This window comes from Adiantum capillus-veneris, chromosome 24, assembly GCF_014529385.1.
Source record: "Adiantum capillus-veneris isolate H3 chromosome 24, ASM1452938v2, whole genome shotgun sequence".
Taxonomy (NCBI): Eukaryota; Viridiplantae; Streptophyta; class Polypodiopsida; order Polypodiales; family Pteridaceae; genus Adiantum; species Adiantum capillus-veneris.
This window is the reverse complement of record NC_140954.1, coordinates 101,217,129-101,241,017: the sequence shown is the minus strand read 5'-3', so window position 1 is coordinate 101,241,017 and position 23,889 is coordinate 101,217,129. Positions and strand designations below refer to the sequence as shown.

Below are 23,889 nucleotides of genomic sequence, written 5' to 3'. Positions count from 1 at the left end.
TCTCTAAAAAAGCTCTTAAGGGCTTGATTTGAATTAACTTAAAAAAAAACATACATACCTTAGCATATTTTTGCACATGGGTCTCCAGCCAATACAATTTATGCACATTGTGACCCAAAACATACCCGAACATTTTTGCAAGTACATTATATTTCTATTAAGGACCTATCTTCTTCTTTTCGCAGCTTCCTTTTTCTTGATAAAAGCCATTCGCAATTAGAGATAAATTTCAAAATTTGGAGATGGGATTAAACTATACCTAAGTTTTTCCCTCTAATCATTGTGGTTGTCCTAACATTCAAATTAAATCTTACGAGTGTGGAGAGAGAGAGAGAGAGAGAGAGAGAGAGAGAGACCCTTTTCGTGGTACCCAATCCACTCTCTTTCTTTCTTTGCCTTGTTCTCCCTCCCCCGCCTCCCCTCCCTCCTTCCAAGCCCTTTTCTTATGTCACATAGCAAGGGACTCCAAGGTGCATTTGATATAGTTGAAAAAATTTGTAGGTGGGATTATACTAAACCTAGGTTTTTCTTGAGTACGCAATAGATTTTTTTGCTATTATTCAGTAGTCCATTATCTATAATGGAGTTTGAAAAATTAGAGGAAGGAGAGGGTCTCCATGCGTTGTTTTTTGGTTGATTTGCGATGCACTCTTTCTCTTTCTCTGTCTACTTGCTAGTGGCAGGGCTCTCTCTCTCTCTCTCTCTCTCTCTCTCTCTCTCTCACACACACACACACACACACACACACACACACAATTTTTACAACTACAATCTGCACATTGTCAAAAAAAGGTCATTTGCACAGTCTACGTCTCTCTCTCTCTCTCTCTCTCTCTCTCTCTCACGCTCACGCACACACACACACACACACACACACACAAGCTGACATGCCTAAAATTTTGGCTATTGCAGGTTATTGAAAAAGGATGGAATTGCATAGAATATGAACTACACTCAATTTTCAATGACTCTTTAATGTGTCTATGGTAAGGAGGACGACCCAACAGAAGACCAAGACCTTGATCAGGATAGCTACTAATGATCATGTAGAGGCAAACAGGGGGCAAGCATTGTCCATTGGTGGGGAATGCTTGGTAGTAGAAGATGGGTGCTCAAGGAAATAGGTGTGCATGGGTTTGCTTGAGCCACTAAGAGTTTGTTCTGGTAGCAAGAGAGTAAAGAGCTAATGGCTTAGGTGGGAGCAGTTGTAGCCACAACTTGGACAGACTGTGTGTGTGTGTGTGTGTGTGTGTGTGAGAGAGAGAGAGAGAGAGAGAGAGAGAGAGAGAGAGAGAGATGTAGGAACCCATTCCATTTTCCAAACTTAGGGGACACATTCTTCTTCATGCTCTCTCTCACCCCCCCATCAGCAGTGATGATGACACTTCTTGTACATTAGAGCACTATGGGGACTGACGTATTGAGAGATATTTATCTGTAGGTATCATGGTGATGTAGACATTGAAGCAAAAAGTTAAAATGTTTCCTTTTCTTGCAATGGTGAATACAAAAAGACCTTAATTGGAGATGCAAGGATGCAAAGCACCTTAGCATTAGATGCATTTGAGCTTCTTCTATGGCTAGCAATGTTGTTTTAGTTTCTAGGAGCCATTTCCACCGACTACTTTAGCTTCAGATATTTGCAGAAGCTGTAGTTGTTTTACATCTATCCCAAGGCATGTGTGTGTGTGTGGGTGAGTGTGTGTGTGTGTGTGTGTGTGTGTGTGTGTGTGTGTGTGTGTGTGAGAGAGAGAGAGAGAGAGAGAGAGAGAGAGAGAGAGCGAGAACATAATTTTAAACAACATAGGAACAATCCAAAAGGAGACATTGGTGTGTGTGTGTGTGTGTGTGTGTGTGTGAGAGAGAGAGAGAGAGAGAGAGAGAGAGAGAGAGAGAGAGAGAGGCATTGTTATCTTCCTAGAGTGACTCCAAGGACTACAATTTCATTCTCCTTGCACGTGGGTACGCAAATACACACACACACACACCTACCTAGTCCTATATATGACTTCGTCGTGTGTGTGTGTGTGTGTGTGTGTGTGTGTGTGTGTGTGAGAGAGAGAGAGAGAGAGAGAGAGAGATCCAATAACCATGCTTTTCTTAGCCACAGCAACGCACAAGTCACATACTAGTTTTCAGTACTGAAGGTCTTTCTTTTCATGGTCTTACGTTACTTGACTTCCTTTTTTTTTTAAATTACTATTAGTTTTTTTGCCAAACTCACAATTATGAGTGAATGTATTAAATTCTCAAAAAGAAAATGTACAAAGCAAGCTCAAGCTCATGCCAAGCCTTCCAAGTATCGCTAAAGAAATCAAGAAGCTACAAAGAATCCCTTGATCTCTTACACATCGTTAGCAGCCATGATGACAAGAATAGCCCAATACCACTCGTCCAAGTTTTCTTCCATGATCTCAATGAAGCTGTATATATCCTGGTGGTAACATACCGGGTCTGCGCACACATACATTAATTTATTAGTGTCCCAGATTCCGTGCCGAGAGTACCGCAAGAAGAAAAAGTGCAACTTGCTACGGTTCCCACGCGCTAGGCTCGTTGTCGACCGACGCGCTCCTGTCTGTGCCACCTTGGCAACACTCACTGGAGGCAGCAAAACGCCACCAACCAATAATCGGTCTATTACTACTCCCCGCTGGTCTGCGCACGACCACCAAGCAACACTCGCTGCATTACTACACCAAGCAACATGCTCCTCTTCTTCTTCCTCTGCTGTGAGCAATCGCCTGCGTGTCCTCAGCTCTACATTCACTGGCCTATATTCACTGAGACACTACGTGTTGGCCACCCCAGCTCCGTCGCAGCTTGAGAGAGACAGAGAGAGACAGAGAGAGGAGACCATGTCCAGCACCGGTGCGCTACAGGTCCGCAGAGAGCAACCGCCTCTCCCGTCCGCACCTGTCGCCCTTCTGCCCGAAATGGACAAAAAAAAATCACCTACGCACCTGGAAAAAAAAAATCAGGTCGTCTCACTCAGCTCCTGCCACGCGGCTCTGTCCCCACCATTTTCCCAAGGGCACTCTCCTTTTGCTTTATCTTTTGCCCGGTATCTGAGCAGATACCCTCTAAAATGACCTGCTCGCAAGATCGCGACAACATACTGGCGCTAGAAAGAAAAAGAATCAAGCACAATCACTTCATATAAAAGAATCCTTGTAAAGATTACATAACTACTAGTACATGCCTCTCATACATACAAAAATTATGCTTCAACATGAAAAGAAATTGTACCTACATCCCACCAATCTACATCAATACTATGCCCGGCATCGTGATAACCTCCTAAAGCACGCCCAAATGAAAAATGTCAAGCTTGATTGGGAGCAGCATCGAGTAGTTAGAAAGAATCGAAGATATCGAGCATAGTTTCAGTTACAGCGATGGTGTTCATGCATGCAGTTCAGAGTTCAAAATATTGAAACCCCTTACCGGTGCAATATACTCCTCTGTGCCAACGAAAGAGTTGGATGTGTTTACAGGATCTGCCATAAAAAATGGAGAAGGCATTTTCAAATGCAGAACGCTCACAGGGTTGTGTTTGCAGAGGGGGTGATGAGACGTAAAACACGCGAGTGTTTTAAAGTACTACCAAAGATTGTCGAGTATACCTTGCTGTTTCCTGTCTAAACACCTTCCATGGTTGCTTGTCGAACAGCAAGAAAAGCTCCCCACCAGGACAAAAGTCCGTTAATTACTAGGCAAACATGAGTTCGTGTTTGCAAATTAGTTTTTCTTTTTTCAGGAACCGTATACACCAGCAAAAAAAGAAAAACCACCTTTGCGGTCAGCATGCTAGTGTGAAAAGATAATCGTATCAAACAAAGCAGCTTCAAGCAGAACATAGGATCTGTATGTGACTTGCTTACCATAATCCCACATTCAAACTAGACTAGAAAGGGCATGCTAGTCTCCTGAAACGGCAGAACTGAGCGAAGATAATGTCCAAGTTTTTCAAACTTCAGACTCTTCATTGTTGGCAGGTCCACACCTTAAGAGACAACATGAGATGTAGACCAGACGGCCAAGCAGACAATAGGCCTGCTACTGGCTTCTTGCAGCTTCTTACAAGCCAAGATAGTCATTTCCAAAAGAAAACATGCACACAAACTTGCATTGTGTTGTTTGGAAGCCATCTTCAAGCAACACTCAATCTCAATATCAAATATGCTCTCATACATTCATATGGAAATACACGGGCAAATGGCTCCTCTTATACAATTTCATAAACCACGCGCTCATTAAATGTTGAGCACGCTTACCAAGTTGGTCACAAGAAGCCCCAAGCTTGCCCGTTTTTGTCTTTGAGTGGCCTCCCATCACATATTGAATGCGCAACAAAGCGGAGAAGACAACCGTTTTTGGCTCATGGCGTTTTTGCCGTGTTCCACATTAATGCCTCATGCTAGTCCGGCCAGTGAGAGACAGTGCTCGGGAAAAATGTGTCTCGACTCTCAGCTTAATATCGTGCCGTTTTCAATTTCCAAAATGCCGGTCGAGGTCAAGGGAAAAAGGAGAAATTCTGCCGCAAAATAGAGAAAAATAGTGTAAAAACCTTAAAAAGTAGCCTAATTTTCTAAAATTTCCTCTTGAAAAATTCAAGGAAAGGAATTTTGTATATTTGGAAAATTTCCCGAACACTGGTGAGAGAAAACCAAGGCACGCCCCATGTAGCTGCGTGTACCATACCTCCCATCAATTGAAGGACACCGTGAAAGACGTCACGGAGGAGCATATTAGCATGCGAAAAACATCTACACGCCCTCCTTCACAAAAGCAATACGTGCCTTCATCACCACGTTGCAAAGGAAGCATACCTGCACCGACTTGCCCAAAAGGGACGTGCAAATATTAAAAAAAACTAACCTTAATGTCTCTGCATACATGTGGCACCCATCCTCACCATTGAAAATCAACGGCTATAGAATTGCGCGCTTTCTCCAGCAGCCCTCTATAGCCTCTGGATGCCAAAAATAGTAAAAATGAATATGCTCTAAAATTTCTTATTGGAAGAAGGAACAATGTATGTTTACAAAAATGATTTTTGGCGTTTTGAAAGAAGCCTTAGAGAAGGGTTGGGTTAGGCATACTTTCAATGGTTTGAGTGATGATTGAGACTTACCTTAAATGCTATTTTGGTTTTAAAGTTTTAAATGGATATATATATATATATATTTAAATTTCATAGCAAAACTCACAATTGTGAGTGAATTGTATTGAGCAGCCCCAAAATTTACAAGGTCTTGCCATGCTCATGTTCAGCCATGACAACATCCAGGGACCATAATTACATCAGCTATCAGGGTAGCTATCCCTACCAACCCGCCCCCTCATCCTTGATACACAAGGTCCATAATCTTGTCATTCTGAGATCTTTTATTTACCGATGGCCAAGATTTGCTCCCATCCTAAGCATTCCATGTGCTGACAACAAAGCACAAGTAGTCCTAGGCCAATCCTCCGAGTGATGCTTGCGCCCGAGTGTCCATATTAGCACTTTGCTTTCTTGTATAATTTTTGGGAAGCTTGCTACCTCAAAACCTCCTTCAAAAAAACGGAGGTTTCTTGTCTGCCATACATTATGTAAGAAGAAGTATCTGACGATCTGAGTGCTGACGAGGAGTGCAGGACTACCTGAATGGATATTTTATTTCACCTTTCATTTCACTTGAGACTTACGCTAAATGTTATCTTGGTTTTAAAGTATTAAATGGATATTTTATATCACCTTTCGTTTCACTTCGTCACATGGCTTGACTTCTCTTGCATTCTATTCTTTTAGAATGATAAAGTAAAGCTTCACCTTGCATAATTCTAGTAAGTTCCATACATACATACATACATACATATATATATATATATATATGAGAAAATCATGGTAAAGAGAAGAAAAATTGATGGAATGATGTTAAAACTTAGTTCAAAAATCCTACAAATTTTTTGATTTGCTAGCATTTTTGGTTTGCTTCTTTGCGAGGAGGACACTCGATCGATATATAAAAGTGACATTTCCAAACATTGCTTCACCTTATATAATTCTAGTCAAACTCAACCTAGTAGTAGGTGGTACGCATTTTCAAAAGGAAAACATAGGGCGAATCTTGGGAGATCCTTTGAGAATTAAGCAAGGGAAGAAAAAAAAAGGAGGCCACGCGGCATGCGAGCCAAGTAGGGGATGTGGACTCAGAGAGTGAGAGAAGGGGGGTGGACGACGACGGATCACGACAGCAAGTCACCGAGCTGACAGCTGGCGTTGCAGGTGGCAGGGGACAACATCCAGAAGTGGTTGGATGGCGGCACAGTAAGGAGATGGACGAATGGCAGGTAGGCGACGGGAGAGACATGGGACTGTTTTTTTTTTATAATTTTGAGGTATTGCGTCAGATAGCATGGGCTTACGACTTGTTGGTTTAGCTCATCGTCGCAATGTCTGACGACACACGCACTGCATTCAAAACCTCATCAAGGCTTTTAGAAGGTGAAGAGGCCTTCGACTAAAGTTGGAAGCGAAAGCATCTCGTTAATGAATGAATAAAATAAACGTAGAGCCAGTAGAGTATATATTTATGTTTATCACTTTCTTATTATTTTAGAAAGCCATCGTGACCCTTTCACTTGTTTATGCTTATGAAATCTAGCTTTTCTTATAAATAAGCATTAAGATATTTTTTTAAAAGATTTTTAATGTATCTTTTTATTTTATTATTTTTATTACATATAATTTTTTCACAAAATGTGAGATTTACCAAATTTTTTAACTTCATTGTATCCTATGCCTATTAGACCCAACCTTTTCCTATGAAAATGTTAAAATTTTCTTTTGTCTTAATTTGGCAATGGGCCTCTTTATTATTTTCATTACATATAAAATTTTCACAAAATGTGAGAAGTACCATTGTTTAAAATTTTATTATATCTTACGTCTATTAGACCTACATTTTTCTACGAAAATATTTAATTTTTTTGTTTTAATTTAGTAATGGAACCCTTTATTTATTTTACTTACTTTTCATTTTATTTTGTTTTAGAAATGCCAACGTGAGCCTTTTAATGTGTTGTTTAAGTGGAGCCCTCCGTAACATATAAGCCATTTGTGATTATGTGTGTTTAAATTTTTATATTAAAATACAAAAAATGATATGTGATTGTAAACACTTATTCATACCCACTCCCCATAACTCTCATGCCCTTTGTTGTTATCTTTACTAGGCGTTTTATGACTTTTTTTTTTTTTTTTGGTTAAAACTCACAATTGTGAGTGATTGTATTAGAATGCCACCACGAAAAATACCGATGAGCCTCAAGTCCAACCGAGCCTTGAGGGACGGATGGTTACAAGAGAAGTACCGAGTAACTTACAATTACCAAAAGCCCAGAGCTTTACACATCAAGGCTCGATCGGATGGCGAGGGTCTCCCTACAATCATTCGAGTTTTTTCTTTTACCTAACACATATATTATCTCCTTACTTTCTTGTACAATCTCTAAGAAGCTAGCGCTACACAGAGAGGTCACTATAAAAAACACGGTAGTTCTTGGCCTTCCACATACTATTGAAGAAACAATATCTGACAATTTGAGTACATAGTAGAAGTGTAGGACTTAACTGTTTCCCACCAAGGCACAAATCCTTCTTGAAAAACCGAATCTTCCACGTTCTTTGTATCCATTTGCATACCTTCAAAGGCCTCTTATTGCTCGGCATTCGGTGTTCCTGACTCTTCACCTTGTTAGAATATTGGTGAAGCGAAAAAGGCGAGGTAAACACTATAGCCATGCTGGTAGCATAGACCAAAAAAGTGAAAAGGACTAAATATGTGTCTCAAACGTTTCTTTCATTTCAACAGTGGGAATCTCACAAGATTCTTTAAGGACCAAGGAGGAAAAGAGAAGTGGAGATTGGGATTGACAGTGGTTCTTTTTTAGATTGGTGAAATTGTCTCGTTCAAGAAGGTCACGTGGACGAGCAATGGGCGGTGCATAGACATGGCATGAGCAAGGGTTAGTGTAGGGGAGCAGTGCGCAAGTGGGGTGGGGAGGCATCTCTCTCTCTCTCTCATGCACGTCCGTGCAAAATTGCTCTCTCTCTCTCTCTTGCAGCACATGATTCACAAGGCTCAAAGGGTTAGGGTGTCATGGTCTCGCAGCTTTGAGTGAAGCAGCTCACTCACATGGGTTTCTTTGCCTGCGTCACTTGTTTGCCCATGTCCCCTTGGATTCCTTTCGTTGAGCTTGGTAGTGGTCTAGCCATTTCAGCAGGCTTGTGCCATAGAGGGAAGGCTGTGAAGCCATGGCGCGAGGCGTGTCGTGCCTTTCTCTCTCTTCTTCTATTTACACGTCGGAGCATAAGGCAGGGTCATCGTTATGTGGCAATGAGGACGATTAAGGGGGTACACAGTGCATAGAGAATGGAAGAGAGGAAGGAGGCCCCACAAATGGGAGAGCAAGCACAAGAGAACGTTGCACGTTCTCTGCATGGGCTCACACACAGTGGGGGAGCAAAGGCAGCAAAGCAGACATGTGCAGTTGCCAAGGGAAAGGAGGGAGGGGCATCGCAGGTGGGGAGGAGGATAGGGAGTTTTTGCACACGAGAACCGGGGCAAATACAGACGATATGCTTTGATGAAAGTGTGATAGAGGGAATCTTTGTGTCTAATTAATTGATGGGTGCAATATAGACCACTATATTGTATATTGTATGAGGCTCTTAAAATGAAAGGACCCATCTATTCTATACTCTTTATAATGGAGCCTGGGAGATACTGAAAGCTCAAGACTTCCATATTTCATCTATTGAAGGGTGACTCTCACTTTTTGTTTTTTGCAAAACTCACAATTGTGAGTGATTGTATTATATATTCACCAAGTCGAAGACGAGCTGTCGAATCGAGTTGCCACGTAGGTGGAGGTTGTAGAGGCTGTCACTATTGAGATTCCGCCAAGTCCAACTTTTCTTTTAAAGGCTAATTTTATCCGACTCTAAAGGGCGATTCCAAGTTTCCTTTTGAAGGCTCAGATTTGAAAGGTGACCCTACATTTCCTTGTGAAGGTCCGTTTGAAGGGTGACTCTATTTTTGGCTTTCTAAAAGAATCCCTAGAGGGGAGTTTAGTTAAACATACTTTCAATGTTTTTGGCGACCATTGAAACTTAGTCTCAAATGTTATTTTGGTTTTAAAATATTAAATGGATCTTTCTTATTTCACCTTTCATTTCACATCCTCACATGGCTTGACTTAGGTTACATTCTATTTTTCTAGAATGCTAAAGTGCAGCTTCACCTTGCATGATTCTAGTAAATTCTCTACATACATACATACATATACACACACACACACATATATATATATATATAAAACCATGGTAACACCGATGAAATATGTGACAATGCAAGGAGGAAACTAGGGACATTCCTTAACAATGCTTCACCTTATATAATTCTAGCTAAACCAAACGGAATGTTTTTATCACTTTCAAATTGTTTTAGAAAGCCAAACAAGAAAGCCACTTCACTTTTTTTTTTCCCCAAAAGAGTCGTGGAGGAGTCTTTGAAAAGATTTTTTGTGTCTATACCACATGGAGTGTGCTTAATATATATTGAAGATGTGGCGTGTGTCGTGCTTAATATATATATTGAAGAAGGTCGATCAATGGCCCCTTCTCTTTCAATCCCGCCCCCACCGACAGCATCAAATTTCTCATATCTGCGCTCCACAGTCTCACAAATTCTGCAGCCACAGGCGCTCTTCCTTCCAGCAAGGTCGGCGTAGCAAACAGCTTCGACAGCGCAAACACAGTCACTCTCTCTCGCTTTCACCTCACAGGTTTGTGCTCATCTGCTTCTTGTCTTTCTGGAAATTGGATATATGGTTTTGGCTGAGTGCAAGCGCCTTTGCCTCTTGCACGCGTGCACAAACACACACTCACACTCACAGCTACTTCTTTGTGGAGAGTTTGTGTATGTGTGCGGTGCTGCAGAGAAGCAGTGAACCGACACTTTTTTGCAAAATTGCATCATCTTTTAAAGCTTAACTCGCTGTTTCAATCTAGACCTCCGCTTTCTGCCATGCCTAGGGTTGTCATTCCTGGCTAGCAATTAATCTCTAGCTCGAACATAAATGAGGTGTAAGCTATAATTGTTTACAATGAACTGATGGAATGCCTGCATCTGCAATGCTCACTGATATTAAACGTTTCTCAAGTGTTGCCAAATAAAGAGCTGCTTATTTTGTATATCCCCCTAGTCAAGAGCCAGCATATTGTTACACACTCTCTTTGACACGTTATTTCCTGCTTTATGGTCCTCTTCCTTGCCTAGAGCTGAAATCTAGGAGTGTATCTGGTAGAGAAATCAGCAGACTTTAGCTACTCAGCTGAATTCAACCAGGAAAGTGATCAATATTAAGCCTGATGAGATCGCAACGTGGTTACATGGAGTATTGGAAATACGTCATTTTGTTAAATTGTTTTTAGGGGCTTTCTATGGCGATTACCAATGTGCAGGTCATTCCAAATCAGAGTTCTGGGAAATGGGGAAACAAGAGCAAAAGTAGCAGTATGAGTAGAAACAAAATTTGAAGTCTCGGGGAGTTTCACTATAGGGATCAAGGGAAATAGAAATGGCAATAGAAACCGTTACAATATTGGAATTGGGAAGCGGGAAAAGAGTGGAATTTCGGGCAACATGTTCCAAGTAGATTGCATTTATTTCATATTTGTCTGTGCTTTGAACTTTTAAGGACAGCTTTATTTCATATTTGTCTGTGCTTTGAACTTTCAAGGACAGCTGTTCTGTGAGTGCTTCAAGTTTCTCATTCTTGGCATTGAAGAGTAGTCAAATTAATTTGAAAGAGAGTACTTCCAAAAGAGCAGATTACTGAATTATGGCTGAACTTTGCAATTGCAGGCATCATGGAGTTCTGGCCAGAGTTCCTGGCCAGCAGTGGTGGCAAGGAATTTGTTGCTGGTGGTTTGGGAGGAATGGCAGGTGTCATGGCTGGTCACCCTCTGGATACACTCAGAATACACCTTCAGCAACCCAAGACTCCCGGTTCGGTTTTCAGTGTTGTTCGCCAAATTTATTCTAGGGGTGGACCATTAGCATTCTACAAAGGCATGGAAGCCCCGCTTGCCACTGTTGCAATTCAGGTCTCTCTCTCTCTCTCTCTCTCTCTCTCTCTCTCGCGCACACACACACACACTTTCTTTCTGCAAAAAGTGTGCCTTGGTACCCTTTTGTATCACGTAATCAAAATTAGGCATTACATCAGCCCATAGGCACACAGACATAACGGATCTAATAGTGAAAAAACCCTTGAGACATTCGATAATTACAAACCATAGGGGAAAAACTACTAGTGATGCAAAGTTACAAAAGATGGGTGATGCAACAAAAGGGGAGTGAGTGAAGAAAGTAGGAGAGAGCTGAAGCAGAAACAGGCCACCTTGACCCGTGTGCGTACGTGCGCGCACACACACACACATACATATCAGGCATACAATTTCTTGTGCTTAAATTGTTTGCAAGGCTACTATGTCATACCATTATTCTGTTTTTCCAGTTTAAAGCTGAGCTAAGTGTAGTAAATTTTGGTTGATCAGAATGCTGTCACCTTCCAAGCTTACGCGCACTTCTTGCGGGCTTTGTCTGGTGGAAAAGAAGATCCTCCTTCTTATGGAAAGGTAGCGATGGCTGGTTTTGGTGCAGGATTTATTCAAACAGGCATTCTTACACCAGTAGAGTTATTGAAGATCAGGCTGCAATTATCTTCTTCAACAACAACGCAATCTGCAAAGGCGACTGGGCCTCTCACTGTGGCAAAATCAATTTTAAGGACAGAAGGTCTGCGAGGGCTATATAGAGGGCTATGCATTACTATCTTAAGAGATGCCCCAGCTCATGCACTATATTTCAGCTCTTATGAATACACTCGCGAATTGCTTCATCCAGGGTGCAGGAAATCACATCAAGAGTCTCCCCTGACAATGCTAACAGCAGGTGGAATTGCAGGCGTAGCAAGCTGGGTTTCATGCTATCCTCTGGATGTGGTGAAATCAAGGTTGCAAGCTCAAGGGGTCCCGGGAATTCCCATCAAATATAAAGGCATTGTTGATTGTTTCAGGAAAAGTGTGCAGGAAGAAGGATTCAGAGTGCTCTGGCGAGGGCTGGGAACTGCAGTTGCTAGAGCATATATTGTCAATGGGGCTATCTTTACCGTTTATGAAGCTTCTTTGAGATCTATGCCAAAAGAGAACAAGAATCCCGCTCAGTTGCTTGGTGCATATAACAAAAACAGCACCTCCTAATTTGTGAGAAGAATACCAAACCCTTTCATCCCTTGTACATTTTACCTCTGAAGCTAGATGCTTACAATTTGTACACACACAACCAATTTGTTAACACCCTTCTTTCATGAGGGGTTGGTGTAACATGAAATAGATGGCATTAATATCAATTATATTGCCTTTTCTTTTTTTTACTGCAACAGTACTCGGAATGTTCAATTTCTGTGTGATGTCTCCATTGAGATGGTTTTCGTATGCGGTGATCTGTCCATAAGCAATTTTGGTGGCTGCAGAGCTGGATGTTTTTTACATGATCTAAACAATCTGTCTAATGGTTTTGATGACGAAAGGTTCAAATGGCTAGCCAGAACTTGGCTGCGAAGCGGTTATGCTGACCAATTGTTTGTAAAGGTCCATTAAAAGAGATGTTATATTGATGTGTTTATATTCAAGAAGCCCACTGCCACTCGAGAGGAGACCCAGATGTCCGCATCTTAGATGGTTTGGAGCTCTAATTAAAGGCCACAGGCCCACAGCAGGAAGATGCCAAGGCATCTGAATCACGTAAGAGTTACATTTCCTCAAAGGCTCTGCGAGCCGTAGCGTTCAGAAATGGCTCCAAGATTCTTACCGCCACGGCTACTGCACGATAGTAGGGCTCAGCACACAATTGCCAGCTACGTCTCCAGAAATTTCACGTTCTCCCTACCGTCTCATGTGTTCTCAGTCGCTCATGACTCATGAGTTGCCTGTAGGGAGTGCCATGTGCGTGCAACAAAGCTGGCGGCAGGGTCCCAACTTGAAGGGCCTTTACTGAAGCTTTTTCACATGGTGGCACCCTTTCATTGGAAGAGTATCACATGAAAGAGTCTACTTTAATTTGGTACTTTTGTCCCTTAAGCTTTAGGCCTATTTCACTTTTCTCTTCGCTGTAAGTGTCGTTTCGGCTTCATAGGCCACAGTGGTTTTAAAGTCTGCCAATGGGTTCTATTGTGGGGAAAACTGTGCAAAGAGGGAATACTCTCCCAGAAAAGGTGACAAGAAGGGCACTGCAGGTTTGTAGTGAAGACCATGCCAGAGGCTGAGGCTACTAATCAGCTCGCATATTAGGTCTCCCTCCTTGAGTCCATTTCGCTGTCCAGAAGTCTAGCATAGGGCACGGGATCCTTTTGTACATCCTCTTGCAGGCCTCCCCATAGTCTGGTTACGGTGGACCGTGGCAGGCCAACAAGCATGAGACCCCAAGCTACTGATGTTCATGCTCCAGGCATCTCAAATCCATGGTTGTCGGAGTTCGTCCTCCATCCAAGAGGGTCTGTCTCTGTGAATCAGGTGGAATCCTTAGATGTGCTGTAATTCAATTTGTCCTCCCGAGTTCCATCCTTCACTCTAGACAATCGATCGAATCTCTGGCCAGTGACCACCATGGTCCGCTTGCCCGGGAACTCGAGCGTGAATCGTGGCCTCCTTCTAGGGCTGTAGACCACATCGTGGCCAGGGCTCACCTGGAGTAGACCACAAAGAATGATCCTACTTAGCCCTCACCACTAAGCAACACGGGGTATTGAATGAACTCTAAGCCGTGAGATCGACGGCGTTGAAGTGAGGCACATTTTTTTGCAAAATTCAGACGTGGTTTGATTTGTCCATGTTTACTTTTTGAGTTTTCTCCAAGTGTACTTTTTCTCGTATTTGCTGTCCAAGTTTACTTTATAAAGAAGAAAGTGATATGAAGGGCATGGAATTTCACATGGGTGCATGTTTAGAGCATTGGGCTATCAATGGCGGAGGTCTTGAGGTCAAATCGGAGGTGTGTGCAACGCGAGTGGCATATAGCGTCTAGGCTAGCCCGTAGTGTTTGGCTTTGAAATGGAGGGTCTATAAGTCTAAGGCCATCTTTCGAGGTGGGCAAGGTGATGACCTCCTAGGAAACCTTGCGCATGCAGGATGTCTATTTTTACAAAGCCATAGAAATTTTTGGTAAGCCGGCCCTGAAAAGGCTATGGAATCCCGGGGGGGGGGCGGGGTGTGCCCGCCTTATTGGTGGATCCGAAAAGTGAAGGTTCTCCTTTTAACCTGCACCCACCCTTGGGCAATGCCTTGTGTTCCAGGAGTTGGAACCGAGTCTTAGTCATCAACCTACTATTGTTTCAAGCACTAGAAAGAAGCAACTTTGTCTCTCTCCTCTAGACACCTCCAATTTCCCCCCATTCTTGCAAAAAACAAATAAGTAATTCATATCTTCTAGACGCGTCCAATCTTTCCCCCTATTCTAAGCTACCCTCCCCTATCCGAGCTTCCTTTTTCAGTAAGAGTGGGGTCCAGTGTTAGAAAAAAACCGGGGTACAATGTATTTTTACCAGTTAAAATCATAAAATCCTGGTTAGATTTTGAGCTTGCCTTGAAGAAAACCGGAAAATTTACACTAGTTTTAGTATAAATACCTGCAAAAGCTTCAAATTTTGACCTAAAAATTGGTAAAATTTCAAGTTTGCCCTTATTTTCTTCGGTTAGGAAAAACGTATTTTTCTAGCGTTGGTGGGGTCTCGCGAAGCATTAGTGAGATTTTGTTGATGCATCACTTGAGCGTTCACCCGTCACTTCATGGATATTAGTGACACTAAGGAGACAACATCCCAAAAACTTGTAAAGCTCTTAATACACCACAACTCTTTCGTATTAGGAGCCTTCTCCTAATTGTCGTAACCAATCATAAATCAATCCTTTCTTCTCGCTGAATGTGCATCCTTATCTTTTTTGGTATATTAAGTAAAGAATGATTTTTGGTGTATCGTATAAGCTTGATGTGAGACTATCTGCTTTACATTTGAAATCTTAAATACCACTAAATCTATCAGGTCTCCCCAATCTCAAAAAATTAAAAAGTCTTTCAAATCATCAAAAGGAATAAGTGAAGACTGAGTTTAAGAAATGAAAAGACCATGGAAGTGGAAAGCCAAAAGATTTTTTTGTTCTTATATAAAGACAGATGATTGAGTATATATTATTATATTTGTGTTTTTTTTTCTTAATTTTTTTTTAGCATTTTTTTTCTTTAGAGTGTCCTTGCACTATGTAAGTAGTGAATATATTTATTTTGAAGCTAGTAAGTAAAGGAGTACCTATTTTTGAATAAGTGTATAAGTGAATAAGTTGTGAAAGTGAGAAGTCAAAAGACTTTCCATGCCCATAGAGGTGGTCTAGCTTGCATTGTGTGCATTGATACATTTACTTTAGCGTCGTTTGTAGTATTTGTACTATTTATGTAGTGAATTTATTTTTATTGAGGAGAGATATTTAAATACCACTGAGTCTATTAATCTCTGGGGACTCGGCTCTAGTTCATATCTTTCAATTTTATTGCCAAAAAGACTTTCCATGCCCATAGAGGTGGTCTAGCTTGCATTGTGTGCATTGATACATTTACTTTAGTGTCGTTAGAGTTTCCTTGCAGTATTTGTACTATTTATGTAGTGAATTTATTTTTATTGAGGAGAGATATTTAAATACCACTAAATCTATTAATCTCTAGGGACTCGGCTCTAGTTCATATCTTTCAATTTTATTGCAAAAAAAAAAGGCAAGTGTAGCTCCTCTGTTTTAATAGCAGCGCTGCTGAAGTAGCAACAAAGTGCCGCCATGCACCTTGGAACAGCCTTACAAGAGGAGAACGTTGTGTGGGTACTGACTGCGAGTCATAGCATGTCAAGGTGTCTTTGGCAATGCTTTGGTTGAACGTGACTACAACAAAGAGGCTGCAGCTTTCAGTAGAGGCAACGTTGGAGCACCCATGTAGAAGGAGAAAGTTCTGACTTTTGTTGGAACAACACCGCTTTGGTTGCCTTCAGCAGAGGCGATGCACATGCTTGTTTCAGATGCAATCACCTATGCTTGCGTCTAGTCAAGGGTTGTTGGAGAAACGTGTCTTGCTCAATGGTGCTTTGGTTGTTATGTATGCCAAATGTGGTGTCCTTTGGAAGCACAAAAAGTTCTTGATCAGCTTCCTGTCATTGATGTCGTCTCTTGGAGCATCCCCATTGCGAATCCTTGGCCAGGCTTCTTGTAGCAAATGTGAAGTGAAGCACTTTTCTCAAATGCAATCACATATGCATGCACACTTGACGACCCGCAACATTGCACAAGTAGTTGACATAGCGAAAGAATTCATGATGAAATCTGTTGCCTCGCATCTCAATATGTTGATGACGAGACTTGGCAATGAATGTAGCGAGCTTGCTGAATGTCCATGATGGCAATATGTATGGGAGTGCTCCATAATGTAAAGAAGGGGACTAATGGTCAGCCTTGGAAGTCAATGTTGTGGGTCAGAGATTGTGTAGCGGGTAAGCTATGAGAGGAAGGAAGTGGAGTTATGGAAGTTGGTATAGCCAAATGCCACAAATCTCGTACTAAGCTTTGTGGTTGAGACAAGAAGGCACATGGGATGTCATGTGCACATGGCTCTATGTGCCACAGGCACATGTTTCATCAACTTCTAGAGCCAATTTTTCAGTTTTGGAACCCTCTTGCATAAATGGTGCTTGGGAAGTAGTCATGACCAAAATAATTGTCCCAATGGGAAATCTATTGCCCAAATAAAAAGAGAAATCTATGCACATAGTTTCTCTAGAGTTCTCTTCTCACTCTTCCAAGGTGGATACACACACCGAAGTGGTGCATGAGTGCTATATTACAGCCTCTATGTGGCAATCGAGTTTTGGACAACACAAGCTTGTGAAAATGCATGGGTCTATCAAGGGTCACAGGATGAGAATCTTGGTGGATAATGTTGCATCACACAATTTCATTAACTAAAAGTTGGTGAAAAATCTCAATCTACCGCAGACCCCTAGTAGCTAGTGCTACAAGGTAGCTATGATAAATGACCATGTTGTTGAGGTGTGGGATACACAGGTCAAGGGGGTCGCACTTGAGATCCAGGGGTATCATACAACCTTGGATTTTCAAGTTATAGGACAGATTCGGTCTTGAGTCAAGAGTGGTTGCATGCATTAGGGGAAGTTTGAGGTCTCTTTTTTATCTTTTAAAGTTTAGAGAGAGAGAGAGAGAGAGTGCTCTAAGCCAATGAGGAGAGGGTTTCTGTTACGGAATCTTCTTTTTAGAAATTACATTTAATAATCTAAAATGAATTTTCTTTTGAGCCACAATGTAAGGTAACTCTCAAGTACATGTGCCTTTTACCTTAAAAAGGTCTCTTTCATTGACCTTAAAGATTTTTTGAATCTTCTCACGATCTTTTTTTCCCTCCTCTTTCCACCCCTCTTCGGCTCACCTCCTCTTCCTACTGTCCTCTCCTCACCTTAGCTGCTCTGCACCCTATTCTCCTTAAGCAATGGAGTCCACCCAATCCAAACGCCCTAGCACATCCATTGAATCTATCACCACTTATGCCACATTAGATGAGCACAACCAATGGATCCCTGTTAGCGGATCGTCACAAGACGGCCGTCACGAGACAGAAGTCTATAGCATAGCTATCTAGCACTAACATAATGTCAATACTCAGAGAAGCGAATCGAGATGGGGCACGGAGACTCTTTGAGGTTGTCAATGTCAAGAAGTGAACCTACGAAACTACTCAATCAACTACTATAGAAAGTATGTCACTCACGAGTCCGTAAATCTACCTATGTCAAGTCTCACCACTCTAGGTCATCACACCTTTTCGACATCCAAATAGAGTCGGAATGCAATGAAACTTAAGGAGGAGTATTACAACACCCAAGGGCACAATCCTACCAAGTTCTGTGGTCATCTCAAGAGGTTACCAAAAGCACGATCCACTCCCAAAAAATATACAAAAATCTACAACAGAACTATTAAAAAAGATAGCTATATGGATTAGAAACACTCTTCTAAAGCATTTAGCTCACAAACAGACTGTCCGAATCACAGCAAAACTGAGAATGATTACACTTAGATTCAAGAGCAAGAGACAAGGAACACAATGCACTAATCTAAATCAATTTTTGTTTATCAGACAAAGAGAAAGATCGATTACAAGGTTGTAGCAGAGTTGCAGCTCACAATCGACGTCCAAAAACTCCTCACAGATAATGATAATGTTACTCTAGAAACTAAGGGTTTTGACCCAAAGACTTGGGACTATTTCCCACGGCCATTGGCCACTTTACAAGGCTTGTAGGTTTTGAGTGGAAAATAGAGAATAATAGGATTTGTCAATACACTTCATGAATCATTACTTTCTAATTACAAGGCTTCTTTGTAAAACAGATCAAGTACAATGAAGTGTGACTTGTATTCGGCTCTTTGGGTGCCCATCCACTACATCCTCCAAAACTTCCCCTCTTCCTGTTCGTTGCACGTCGTTGTGCAACTTGCTTTGTGTCTATGTCAAACTTTGAACAGGAGGTAGGTGTCATCTGGAGTTGTATTAGTAATCCAAGGTTTTTTTTTCAAGTGTTTGGGTGAGTAGCTTGAATTTCAGTGATCTGGCTTCTTTCTCAATCTTGGATATCATTTCTCTAAATGGGTTAGTATTCTGATATACAATGTGTCGCACAGGCAGTTCCTTCGTCATGGGGTTGATTATTGATGAGTAAGTTTCGAAGAATCCTATCATGAATGCCTCTTTGAAAGTTTGCATGTATTGTGAAGGCAAAAACATGAGTGTGCAAACAACCCCATGATTGTATTTCTTCTTGGAATTTTAGTTTTCGTATTCCAGCACAACCCTCTGGTTCCTTCCACGACTACTTGCCAGGGGTGGTCAGTTGCTTCAATATCTTCAAACACTATGATGCATGTAACTAGCATTTTGGCAATCTTTACAAGCATCTGACATGCGAGATCTAGAACCTCCTTCGTTTGATTGATGACTTCGTTGAGGGTGTGTATCATATATTTCTATGAGGGAGGGAAATTATTGGCTGGCTTTGTTAGTACAGGGTAGTTGAGCACTGCTGGTCTTTTGTTTTGCCATGAGTAGAAACTATCTCAAGATTGTCTTCAATTGATGGGACAATAGGTTGGGTCGATCTTGAGATGCCGTGGGGAATTTCTGTAATTTATTTCATTGGTTGGGCACCTCTCAAACCATTTCTTTCGCCACATGGTTGGTTATCAATGATGGTTTGAAGTTGGGTTGTAGTTACAGGAACATTCCTGTAATCCCCATTGTGATTGGGCTCTAGGGTAGGCAACATTTTCTTTTTCCATAAGAGAGCTTCTTGTCTCATAAGTAAGATTCTTCATTTCATCAGTTGTAATCATGATAAGAGCAGCTGATTCTAACACCTTGAGCTCGTATTGCAAATATTATATGTTTGAAGGATCACGCACTTCTGAGATCTACCGTTGATTTTTTTCTCTGGCAGTTTTAGGAACTTGCGTACTGGTTGGATCTTCAAATTCATGCAATGTTGCTTCTATGCTAGTGCCATAAAATCTAATATCTAACTAATCCAAATGACTTTCTCATATTAAATTGATCATTTAATTTGGGAAAATAAATGGGAATGAGTGTTAGAATATAGACATGTGCTTTTAGATCTATCTTAGCACGGGACGAAAGGGACATAAAGTAACGGGTCCAAAAGGGAGATGGTCTATCAAAGGGAAATGACCAGATAATGGATCTTAGAAGACCTCAGGGTTAGATTCAATAAAGAACTCCAAAGATTAGTGTTAAAAGTCCTTAGATCTAGGACCTTAGGCAAATTGGGGCTGACCTTGAGGTGGGAACCCTGTCCAAGCTTGAGGTGCTTGTCGTGCTTGCTGACTAAGGTGCTTGTCGTGCTTACTAATTAAGGTTCTCGTCATGCTTGATGATTAAGGTGATTGAGGTGCTTGTCATGCTTAAAGGTTAAGGTGCTAGAGAAGCTTGAAGTCAACCAAGAAGCCTACAAAGGAGAGGGCAAGCCCTAGAAGTAGGGGATGAGAGAGAACACTCTTGCACACTTCCAACATGTCAATCCCCTCCCCATGTTTCCCTCATGGTGTGCTTGGATATGCCTTAAGAGGGGTCCAATGAGAATTTAGTTTAATTAAACAATTATCCAGGCAATATTCAAACCCTCTCTCTCAAAGGGGTATGCACAAAGCATGTGATTGGATAGGCTTGAGGAGGTCCAATCAGATCCAACCAAGAGTTAGGGGTCGACCCAAGCTAGAAGGGGGGGTTGCTTGTGCATACTCTCTCTCTCTCTCTCTCTCTCTCTCTCTCTCTCTCTCTCTCTCTCACACACACACACACACACACACACACACACACACACACACACACACACACACACACATTCATTCTCATTAGGTGAAGTGCTAGAACTTCATCTCATTCTCAAAGCTTGAGAAGCTGAGAGCCTACACCAATACCTCTTGGCTACGGAATGAAAATCCAGTCAAGATCCATGCTTCAGAGCTATGCTTGCCATCTTCAAGTGTTTTATGTGCTCATTTCTCAATTGAGAATGCAAGCACATATCATCCATGTATATATCTAAAAATTGTTGGAGATACTCCTTGAATGCATGACTCATTAGTCTCTGAAAGGCGGCAGGTGGATTGGCTAATCCAAAAGGCATCACCCTATATGAAAATATGCCCCATTCTATTGTAAAGGCCGTCTTATGTTGATCTTCTGGTCTTATGGTCAATTGGTTGTAGCCTGAGAACCCATCTAAAAAGCTATAAGCTTCTTTCACTGCAACTCTCTTGATCACATGATTTGTTATCGATAGGGGATAGTTGTCTCTGATGGTAGCATCATTTACCTATTTGAGATTCACACAGACCCATAATTTTCCATTTTTCTTGGGCACTACCACAATCGGAGACACCCAATCGGTTTTTTCAATCTCATAGATAAACTCCACGTCCTTGAGTTTGTCTAGCTCTTCCTTAATCTTTTTGGTAAATGTCTCATTGTATGTATAGGGACGTTGTCAACGAGGTTTGGCATACTCTTAAGGGGTATCATGTGTTGACAGATTTTTGGATCTATTCCCTTAAGATCCTTGTACAACCATGCAAACACATCTCTATATTATTGGAGCATTGCTATCAATAATTTCTCTTCTTTTTCCGTAAGGTCTATGCACTTGGCTTTTTCTGGCCCATCGTATGAGGTTCCAGGTTCTTTGGGGTCTCATTTAGGCTTCTAAACTACAATTTTTTTGTCTTGGATAGTGTATCTTTTGTAGTGGGAAGTGCGTCAAACCTATGATTGTCAGATTCTTCCTCAGTCTCCAACTACGTTGTCCAAACGTCTTTCAAAGTTCGTTTCAATTATTTGTATCTTTGTTGCGCTCTCTTTTTGACAATTTCGTTGATTTTAAGAGGGTGTTCTCGAGTACTGATTTTGGTTTTCTCCTCTTTTTTGGATTTCCTCTTTTTGTTGAGATAGGTTTCATGAACCTTCTTGAGATCTTCTCTATAAGGAAATCAATTGCTTCAGCCAACCTTAAATATTGCGTTTTGTCTTTTAAGTGAGGTATGGGGTTTTCTCTTCTTCGATTTTGTTTGTTCGTGCGTATTTCCTAATATCTCCATTGTCTTTGTGAGTTTTGGTTGGGAAAATTGTAAAAGACGACTTGTTAATCCTTGATATATACAAAAGTTAATACAGCAATGACTCATACTATGTACAAGATGGACTCATACCTAGGTGATGCAATGAAGATCGAAAGCTTCATGCATCACAAGCATAACATAAACTTTGTAGAAAGCATTAACTATCCCAAGCCTCAGTTCCAAGGCCTCAAACACCTTCGAAGGTGGAGAGAGCTAGCGGGGAATGAGGATAGGGAAGAGGAAGGAGAAACATTTCATAGGAGAAAGAAATAGTTCCTCAGCACCGGGGTAGAACTCATGGTCTATATTGATCTCCATGATAGGGGCTGACTCAACGGTTTCACTTCCGTCTTTTTTGTTTTTGATATCCTCCCACAGATCTTGTGGCCATGGTTCTTCTACTTCTAGAATAGGCATCACTGCTTGTGAGCCCACCCCATCTAAGGTATTGGTTACTTCCCTTGTATCTAATGGTGCCTCAACTTCCGACTCTTCATAGTCTATGTTTTCAACACCTTGATTCTCCATTTCCTTGATTCTTTTACAGATTAGTACCTTCATTTTTGGAACATCTGGAACATGTGGTTCCATTAGAGCTTGGGCCGCCTGGATAAGCTCCTTGCACATGTGCAACCTCTCTTTTTCATACCTTGGATGAGGATACGTCAACCATCTATGCTCTTGGGTTTGATTGGGTTTTAGTCTAGCTTCATAAGCCTTCAAAATTGCATCTAAAGGCTTAAAAACTTTGTCCACCAAGACCAAACCTCCCGATGGTAATTTTGATGATTTTGCTACAATAATTTTTTCCTTATGGTTCCATTCCAATCTCAATTGCTCTTTGTTTACTCCAATTTGGTTTCTAAGGCCAATTTTTCTTTTATACTTTTGGCTTTCATCTTGTCCCCTTTTTGCTTTCCAAGATTTTCTAGGGATCCTAACCAACGAGCTCTCTATTTCAGTTTGATCAGGTGGGGTGTTTTTGTCTCTCGTAAGTATATTCCTTGCCGCTTCTTGGGCTTGTGCTCTTGTTACAACATTCATTGGAATTGTTGGTTTTGTTTTGGATCCACTTGAGCTTGATACAACTTTGATATTGTTTATGGGAGCTTTCCCCTTGTTATCATGATTTTTTGGACAATGTGGAATTAGATGGTTATTTGTACATCCCTCATAGTACTCATATATTTTGATGCACGCTCCTCTGTGTGGACAACTTCTTGCCCAATGATCACCTCCACATTCATGGCATGATCCTACTGGTGGTGGCGAAGCTTATGGAGCTCCCATAGGTTGTCCTATTCTAGGAGGGTATCCCCTAGGTTTTTAGTTATGATCTGCCATGAACATGAGCATATTTTCATCGATCAAGTAATAGTTTTTTGTTAGTTGTGTTCTACATGATGGTTCTGTCATCCCCTTAGAACCTATCCATGGGATTTATCCTTTAGGAGCAAAGCACTACTATCTACCGGCATCATTCTTTGATCCACAGGTGCCTCTACGGGTTGTGAAATTCTCACCATGGGTTTGTTTTCCTAGGGTAAAGGAGGCTGTTTTCCCAACACAGGTTGAGGTCCCCCCCCCCCCCCCCCCCCCTTGGAGTGCATTGTTTTGTCCTACTTGGTATCTTGGAGGTGGTGGTAAATGTTGCGCTCCAAGATGCCCATATGGCCTTTCCCGTACGTAGTTTTTGTTGTAAAGACATTCGTCATGGGTCTCATGCTTTATCCATTTTTTCTCAATAGAACACCACTTCAATACACGTTGTATGTTTGCTGCTGGCCTTGGTTGCATGTTGCACCACTGAGTTGTATGGTCTCCTCTACAAGTGTCACACTTCCGAGTGGGCTATTGTTGTGCATTCGGGTTTGGCTTGTTACCTCCTCAATATGGGGTTCATCACATCTATAATAGAGGTTTTGTTCTCCATTATTTTATATATACAACCCTACGTAAGTGTTTTTTGTATTAATCCTCTCCGTCTCATTAATGTGCTTGAGCACAACATTTTGCTTGTCTAACTCGGGTGGTTCATC

The 23,889-nt window shown here is 41.5% G+C and overlaps 2 protein-coding genes across 5 annotated transcripts; one reads left to right on the top strand and one right to left on the bottom strand.

The window, feature by feature from the left end:
- Positions 1–2,218: 2,218 nt before the first annotated feature.
- LOC147426861 (uncharacterized) lies at positions 2,219–4,051 on the bottom strand. 4 transcript variants are annotated; one of them, XM_086498720.1, is made up of 6 exons: positions 3,885–4,051; positions 3,448–3,750; positions 3,277–3,300; positions 3,022–3,124; positions 2,870–2,927; positions 2,219–2,774 (listed from the first exon to the last, which is right to left on the bottom strand). In XM_086498720.1, exons 2-6 carry the CDS (start codon positions 3,523–3,525, stop codon positions 2,345–2,347), a joined length of 693 nt encoding a protein of 230 aa, XP_086354846.1. In that variant the 5' UTR covers positions 3,526–3,750; positions 3,885–4,051; the 3' UTR covers positions 2,219–2,344. The 4 variants fall into 4 exon arrangements, 1 of the variants encoding a protein (XP_086354846.1); XR_015186242.1 differs by having other exon boundaries at positions 2,640–3,124; positions 3,250–3,300; positions 3,448–3,500; positions 3,627–3,750; XR_015186241.1 differs by having other exon boundaries at positions 2,640–3,300; positions 3,448–3,500; positions 3,627–3,750.
- A 5,607-nt stretch (positions 4,052–9,658) lies between these two features.
- Positions 9,659–12,492, top strand: BAC2 (Mitochondrial substrate carrier family protein). The gene is made up of 3 exons (XM_086498911.1): positions 9,659–9,837; positions 10,920–11,161; positions 11,615–12,492. The coding sequence occupies exons 2-3, from the start codon at positions 10,925–10,927 to the stop codon at positions 12,317–12,319; spliced, it is 942 nt and encodes a 313-aa protein (XP_086355037.1). The 5' UTR covers positions 9,659–9,837; positions 10,920–10,924; the 3' UTR covers positions 12,320–12,492.
- Positions 12,493–23,889: the final 11,397 nt, after the last annotated feature.